General features: G+C 35.0%; 1 protein-coding gene across 4 annotated transcripts in view; it reads right to left on the minus strand.

Moving 5' to 3' along the window:
* PHF3 (PHD finger protein 3) overlaps positions 1 to 8,333 on the minus strand; it is an 80,668-nt gene extending 72,335 nt beyond the window's left edge. For 2 of the 4 annotated variants that reach the window (XM_045294790.1, XM_004696327.4), the window contains exon 1: positions 8,016 to 8,313. In XM_045294790.1, the coding sequence (XP_045150725.1) occupies positions 8,016 to 8,310 (295 nt within the window). In that variant the 5' untranslated portion in view covers positions 8,311 to 8,313. Of the gene's footprint in view, positions 1 to 8,015 lie in introns of all 4 variants that reach the window. The other 2 variants (XM_045294792.1, XM_045294793.1) reach the window with 2 other exon arrangements.
* Positions 8,334 to 8,803: the final 470 nt, after the last annotated feature.

Consider the following 8,803-nt stretch of genomic DNA (forward strand, 5'->3'; position numbering starts at 1 on the left):
CTGGCCAAGGATCTAGAAAGTATCGTGGAATGCCAAAAGGACAAATAAATCTGTCTTGGAAGAAGTACAACCATAATGCTCCTTGCTTCTAAGACTTGGTCTCACATACTTTAGACCAGTCCCTAGAGAAGCCTATCATGCTTGGTAAAGGAGAAGAGCAACGACAAAGAGAAAGGCCCTCAACCAGATGGACTGGCACCGTTGTGACAAAATTGTCACCGGACTGGGCAGGGTTTCGTTCCGCACCTAACAACAAATAGAAAGATCTACAGTAAAAGTAGTAAGCAGTGCTTGAAATAAGAAATTAAGTAAATACTGAAAAATCTACCTTTCTCCCATCAGTCTAGTGCCCAACAAAAACAACAGCTAAACACTGAAGCGTAAGCAAGAGAATATTTCTTAGCCTCACACTGAAACTGAATGCACAGGCTAGAGGAAATCAGACAGTCCTTACCTAATAATAATGTGCTTAACTTACTAATTATGAGGCTCCCTAAAAATTGTGCAGATTAGTTCATTCACCCCATGGTAAAACTTGACAGTTGTAGTTCTGTATCTCTGAGTGGAATCCAACCCATAGCAACCCTGTATGACAGAGGTTTCCCAGGCTGTGTTTTACAGGAGCAGAATGCCAGGCTAAGTGGGTTCGAACTGTCAGCCTTTCTATTAGCAGCCAAGCACTCAATCACTGTAACACAAGGGCTCATTGAAACTTTACATAATTGTCCTATTTTTAAACACCACAAATCAAAAATAATTAGATATTAAGAGGTAGCGAACCTGCAACATTATGGGAACTATCGAGATGAACAAATACAAAAATAAGCCGTAAACGAAACAGAACATTACAACTATGGAAGATACTCTTAACATATCCACATGACAGTAGAATGTTACTTAAAAATGAAATGACTGAAGAGTACAAGAAAAGTTCTTAGAATAGTAATTGCCAAAATTAAATTTTAAAATTGGAAAACATGGGCAATGAATCTTTATAAGGAGATATACAGAGAAAAAAATGGAAAAGGCAGAAAAAAGTTATAAAAAATAGGAAATTATTCAACCAGAAAGGCCAGCATCTGACTAAAAAAGTTTTCAGAAAGAAACAGAAGAAAAATTTTCCAGACCTGAAGAAATCACTCTTAAAAGTGAAAAGGTTCACCAAGTTCCTAACAAAAACAAATGCAAGTCTAAAACCAGAAATATCACTATAAAATGTCAGAACCCTTAAAAGATATGGAGAGGATCCTAAAAGCTCTAAAAGCTCAGATACTCATAATGACCTTATACACTAAGGTAGAATTTCCCCTGTGAGTTTTCAAAACTCTTTGGAGGAGCAGGAAGCTCCATCTTTCTCCCTGGGAGTTGCTGTGGTTTCTAACTGCTTGCCTTGAGATTAGCAGCCCAATGTATAACCACTACACCAACAGGGCTCCTACTATACCATCAGGGCTCAGAGGCACATAAGACATTCAGCATCATTAGAAAAATGTAATTAAAAAACACAAGTCAGATACCGCTTCAGATCCACAAGGGTTGGTGAGGATGTGGGGAAACTGGAACCCTTGGTGTCTCTGGGTGGAACGTAAAATAGTAAATCCACTGTATAAAAGAATTTGGCAGTTTCACAAAATTAAGCACAAAGCTGCCATCTGACTAAGCAATTCCATCCCTAGCTATCTACCCAAAAGACTTAAGAAGTAGAGGCTCAAAGATAACTGTCCACCAATGTTCATAGCAGCGTAATTTACAGAAACCAAAAACTAAAATACAAAACACCTCACTGCCATCAAGTCAATACAAACTCACAGCAACCCCACGGACAGAGAAGAACTGCCGTGTAGGTTTCCATGCCTGTGAATCTTTCCAAAAGCAGAAAGCCTCATCTTCCTCCCAAATGTGGGAACAATTTAAGTGTCTATTAACAGATAAATGAACCCTGGTGATGATGTGGGCTAAGCATTCAAATCCACCAGTAGCTCCTCAAGAGAAAAATGAGGCTACATGCTCCCATAATGATAAGTTTCAGAAGTCCTATATAGGATACCTATATAGTCAGAATTGACTGAAGGCAGTGGATTGGGGGGGAGGGGGTTTGTAATAAAATAATAAACAGATAAAATGTGGTATATCTAAACAAGGGTACAATATCCAGTTGTAAAGAGAAATAGTTTGGATGCATGCTACAACGTAGATGAACCTCGAAAACGTGGTAAGTGAAATACATTAGATACACAAAGACAAATATGATACCATTTATAAGAAAATATAGAACAGGTAAATGCAAAAAGAAAAACGTTGAGTGACTGTACAATCATTGGGGAAAATGATATGGAACTACCAAATAACAACTGGCAATGGAAATCCCACACAACCCAGCATATACTCTGCATATACCCCTAAGTAGTAAGAGACAGAATATGAACAGATGTATCCTCTTCCACAGTTCATTCCATGTTCATGTCACAATTCACAATAGCAAGAAGCTGTAAACAACCTAAATAACCATCAAAAGAACAGGTAAAGAAACTCTGGCACAGACACGCAATGGAATACTATACATCCTTTAAAAAGAGGCAAAACCATGATACACCTCATGACATGGATGGCCCTGGAACCCATTACGTGGAGTGAAATGAGTAGCCAGTCACAAAAAGTCAAAGATTGTATGAGACCACTACTAAAAAAATAAACACCAAGACAAAGACAGGAATCTTTTCTCAAGCCATCTAATCTTCTATTCCAGTTTCCCCAGCAATGAGCTAGTATACCTACCTAGAGCTCACCAAACCATGTATCATCTCTTATTTCTGCTACATCTTAAAAATCACTTTGACAAGGGAGACTTTAATTCAACTGGGACTGTTTCCCATGATGCAGAGAAAAGGGGGGGGGGATCAATTCCTGCTATATAACGATAGTCTAGGGCAGTGGTTCTCAACCGGTGGGTCATGACCCCTTGGGGGTCCAACGACCCTTTCACAGGGGTCACCCGATTCTTAACATAGCAAAATTATAGTTATGAAGTAGCAAGGAAAACAATTTTATGGTTGGGTATCATAACACGAACTGTATTAAAGGGTTGTGGCATTAGGAAGGTTGAGAACCACTGGTCTAGGGTCATCCCAAATTAATGGACACTCCTACAAAAGTGATTAGTGAACCATACACAAAACCCAAGTCAAGAGGTGTCGGGGTGGAGAATATGTGTCCCAAATGAAGGAGACTATGCTTCACTCAGTGGATGACTAAAGTAGGGGCACATGCCATTGGGAAAAATATAGACCAATGGGAGAATAAGCTCAGTATCATGTCCCTAATTGGGCACTTGTGACTTCATTTGTACTTAGTCCTTGGTGACGCAGGACATGTACTACAAACAGGACTTTAAGACCCTGTCCTTTTGATGTGTACAACATCCTTCATAGACCACACCAGACCGAACTGATTTGCATCTCCCACTAAGTAAACTAGACTTTACCTTAAGAATACGAGTAGCAGAGTAAAGGAATTCAGTTAATACTCCCTAAGTAGTTTCTGAGTAAATTAATCAACCTAAGGCTGAAATGCCCTTGTGTACGCAGCAGCAGGTGACTTCTATCCCAAGGATATGAATGTGGAAGTCATTGGACTTTGGTTCAAAATTCTTGCCTTGACCCAGGTTGCCCAATAAGGCAACTCAAGGCTACCATATTTGTGCTATTGTCATAATCCATTTGCTTTTTTATGGCATGTATAGCTCCGCTCTGCCTTGTGAATGGGCATTATTGATAGTACTGCCCTATCTCCAACGCTCACTGTTAGCATCGTGTCCAGTCACTTAAACTGCTAAGCTTTACAAATCAATAATACACTGTCCTACACATGTATGCATTTTTAATTTTTCTCAAGTGTTTTAAATTCTATACATTAGCTAAATTAATGGTAGTATCACTAGAACTACTATATGCCCCATGAGGATAATTTATAGTATCCTTCAATAAATTAATGTCTATATCCTTCAATGAATTAATGTCTTTAAAGTGAACCTAAAAAATATATTAATCATAGGTCTAGCAATATATTTTGAGCATGCACTTAATCATAACCCTAATCTAAAAACATTTCTTATGGCATAGCTCTACTCGATACCTACCCCCATGAAGTGATCACTGAAGATAAAGGTGCTAAGCAAACTGTAGTGAAGAAAGCAGACAGTACCCGACTGTTAGAAAAAAATAGCATCTGGAGTCCTAAAGACATGTCTTAAAACATGCAGTCATCCAAGTGGGACATCAGCTAAGTCCACATGGAAGCAGCACACCAGCCTATGTAACCCCAAAATTCTAAGTAATAAAATCCAAACCCAGCAAATAGTAGTAGAGACTAAATTCTGAACACCTAGTTTGCAGAAGACTGAGAATGGCAATGAAAGCCCAAAACCCATTCACAGGATCCCCCTGATTTAATCCCCCTGTGGATTAAATCTCTGGCTCCTCTAACTATGGACCAGAGATGGGAAAGGCCTTGTTATCGATGAGAACAATTTAGGGTGGATTATACTGTAGTTGTAGTTTGGTCAAAATATGACACCTTGTCATTGATCTCCTTCTTGATCCAATGTAGCATTTGCTCCAGGTTTTAATATTTTCTGCTTTGTTTTTCATTGCTTCCTGCTGTTTTTTAATGAGTTTTTTTTGCCCCCCCCCCCCCTTCACGGTCATTGTTGTTGGGTCGTTTGTATTTTGTCTTGATTTTCTATGTTTTTCTCTATATGAAACCCAGGAAAAGTAAACCTACAGAGACAACAACTGGGTTAACAGAGTCACAGGGCACATGGTACAGGAGACTGGTGAGAATCATAGCTGTCAATGTAAAAGATTATCTTTGTAAAATTAAAATACTCAGTCAAGACACTAATAAAGCCAGTAAACACAGCTTCACTGATTTTGAGCATATTCCTCAAATGATATAAATAATAATATATTTGGTATCTTAAACCTAATACTTGAAAAAATATTCTAACTTACGAATAGGATAACAGAATTTTTTTCAGAATACCAATAACAGGCTTCATCAAATCAAACATTTCCCCAACACATACAATACAATGCTTTTTCTCTCACTGAAGTTTAAAAAAGAAAAAAAGTAAGGTTGTATTAGTGATGTATTACTGGGTACATGTATACACCATACTAAAACATGACAATTGCAGAAAGAAATACTGTAGAATTATAAGCATTCAAAGAAAATATCAGAAATCTAGAAGTTATTTCTCATAATGAAAGTTAGCAGTCTAACTTCTGTACATCTGACAAATGCCAAAAGTAATTTTCTTTGTTTCCTATTTTTATAATTTTCAAAGGAACAATTTTTGGAGGTAAATGAAATACAATACAAGCTATTCAACTCTGTCATCCAAAAAAAATGGTCTTTAACAACTACAGCAAATCAAACTGATTCAGAACAGCAAAGAACAAGGCACAGCAATTATTCTGTTAACTTTAGCAAAAGTCAAGGTTACAAAACATTATACATCTATATAGTTTAACTGCCTTGACACATGCAAGCACCGTTGTTTCCCAGCTAAGTTTCAGTCGAGACAGTAAAATTTTATAGAGCCAGGTACAAACTTCTGGCTAAGATCTATGTGAGATTTGTTTGGTTGGTTGTTTAACAGCAAAAAGTCTAAGAGTTTATGATTAATAAGTTACAAAAGTTGGCCGCTTTATAAATAATAGTTATAAAGAAGTATCTTCTTTGCAACTCTCTCATCTAAAATTATTTGAAAATAAAGTTGACACATGCTTTTTCAAAAATGTTCTCCACTCTGCCATCATTAAAAAATATTACTTAGGCCTTTTAATGACTCCACCATCTCAAAGGGCAAACATTACTTCCAAGCAGTCAAGATAAATCTCCTGTCTGATGGCACAATGAAATAAAAATATAAACACCTTAAGCAGAAGAGCATTATTATTGTTTCTCCCATATAATCCCCTTAAATGTATAGGCACTACACATTTATTAACAAAAACAATTCTACCACAAAAGCAAGATAAAAGAATGGTAGCAAATAAATTTTAATGTAAGGGAATTCAGAAAATAATTCTTAAGTCTTTTTTAAAAATTTAAGTTTGCAAACTAATAGAACGTAAACAACGATGAATAAATAACTTTTTAAGTACTCCAGTAATGGTACTTTAAGTCTTCTTTCAGCAGAAGAAATTTTCACCAAAACCGAGGACTTTTCATATTCACAGAAATCAATTAAAAAAAAAAGGACAGCAGGTAGGAAATCTTGTATTGCTAAAGGGCTGCAATTTTATAAGATATCTAATGAGATGAGATTATGTGCAAATTCTAGGTCCAGTATAACACTCTTGAAGATAACGGTATTTCCAACAAGAAGCTTATAAATTCAGTGTTTGTGCTGGACTAAACCAGAAAACTGCACATTACCGAAAACGATCAAAGTTTTTAACAATATAAAATATACCTATTGTACTGACATAGGCACCAGTCAAAACTTTGAACAATGCATACATGAAACAAAATTTTCAAAGCTTTAAAACATTTAGAATACAACAACAAAAACAATGTAAAACTATGCAATAACACAACACAATATATTTAATTCAGATATACCATTATCAAGCAATTCAAAAGACCTCAGTGAAAAAGTTGTAAAAGTAAAAGAATTCCTGTTAGCTAAAAGTGTTGAGGTCTTCCAGTAGATCAGACAAATTTAAGTGTACAGAGCACAACACCTATTTCAACTTTAATTACAAGGGGGCTCCAAAACGTTCATGGAAAAATTCTTTTAAATAATTTTTTCTACCAACTTTTTGAAGCTCCCTTGTAGTACTAGGTAAACTTTTAAAAATTAAGTAGAACACATGAAAATAAAATTAAAAAGACACTGAAAAAAGTTATAGAGCAAGAAAAATCTAGAGGCATTGGGAAAAAAACCCACTACCACAAAAACCTGTAAACTATTCTAGGGAACAGTAGAGAAAAGTTTTACTTACTCCTCTACATTAAGGTTGATTTTCCTTAATCTAATTTTAGTTTACAGAATAGCTACTGCCCATAGTTTAGAGAAAATTTTCTTTGCTTTATAAAAGAAAACCTACATGTTGTTCCATGGAAAAATGCCCTATTGGTAGAGTTCCAGAGCAATTTCTCATTAAAAAGCACTCACTCCTACAGTAAGTTACTAGTCCTAATCTTTTAGCTACTTATATATCCCAGACTACAGCTGTCCAATGGGAATAAAATGCAAGTGACATATATAATTTAAAATTTTCAAATAACCACTTCAAGATGGGCAAAAATACCTTGCTACTAAAAATACTCTAAATTTTATTTCAATACTGTATATATATATATTAATAGCTTACATTCTTCTTAATATTAAGTTTCAAAAATCCAATTTGCATTTTAGAGCACATCTCAATTTTAACTAACCACATGTCAAGTACTCAATATCTATATGTGGCTAGCTATTACTATCATGGACACCAGAGGTCTAGAGTTATTTGTTTGCAATTTGAGACACATTTCACAAAATACCTAAGGATTTGAAATGGGAGCAAACAATACATTAAATGTAAAAAACTGGGAAAGATACTGAGAATGTGTAAGTCACACAATTGATCCTCTCCCGTAACTTTAGACAGGTAATAAATGTCCAATTTGTGAGGTAACCGTATTTGCCAAGGAGAAAGCCAATTTATACTTATTGTCATAAGTATTAGCAGTGCCCCTTTAATTCTCAAAAGTACTGTACTTGGTGTAATAAATTACATGGCCATCCTATCTCTAACATTCTTGAAGATAATGCCACAGCCCTTGGAAGAAAACTCGCTTCAACTTTAATTATGATGCCTAGAGTAAAGCAGTCCTAAACGCTAAGGGAAAATCCTAGATACACTATCCTTGTCATCATTTAAAAATAAAAATAAAAAACTGCTGAAAATTCGCTTTATTTTAAATCGTAGACTAAAAAAAAAAAAAAAAAAAGTAAGAATTACCTGTTGAACAAGGCATCTGGACATTGGGATCATTGCTATCCAAAACAGGCAAACAGAACTGGTTACTTGCAGATCCTAGCATAGGATCCTTATCGCTGAGCATGTTCTTCAGCGAGTCCTCTAAGACATTTTGACTTGAACTAAAATCCTCACAGACTTCATTCTCCAGGTTGGATCCTAGAAATAGGGCATCATCTAAGTGTTCAGTAGGAATTAAATGATTAAATGTATCAACTATATCCATGAAGACTTCTGTGTGTCTTTCAGCCCTATAGAAAGACAAAAAAAATACCATAAGAAATAAAGCTATCAATTGAAAATCACCTAAAACCAAATTATTTTAATAATTTTGAGTCTAAGAACACACTTAAGGTATTTGAGTGGCTGTTAGAAAAAAAAATCCTCACTGTTTTTAGAAAACACATTTGGAAATGTAAAACAAATCTTTACTAAATGTTTCATCATGCATGTAGAATATTATTTTACCAAAGATGTTATTAAATGTTTACTTGGTTCATTTTTTTTTTAGGGAAAAAAATCTACATATATAGTCCATTAATTTAATACCTTTGAAAGAAAAATATGGTTTAAATCATAAAAAGCATGTTTTTAACCATAACCTTTTCATAAATTATGAATTAAGACAATGCTTTTACAAGTCCATATAAAAGAGCTAAAAATCAAAATCGTTTAAGATACTGTCTCATATCTTAAAACTGTTAAGTAGCCTCTTTTAGTTATAAAACATTTAAATTATTTTTTAAAAATACAAACAAAAAGTTTTCTTG

This window comes from Echinops telfairi, unplaced genomic scaffold (genome assembly GCF_000313985.2).
Source record: "Echinops telfairi isolate 266 unplaced genomic scaffold, ASM31398v2 ScPeMD7_3533;HRSCAF=4204_1, whole genome shotgun sequence".
In the NCBI taxonomy this organism is placed as follows: domain Eukaryota; kingdom Metazoa; phylum Chordata; class Mammalia; order Afrosoricida; family Tenrecidae; genus Echinops; species Echinops telfairi.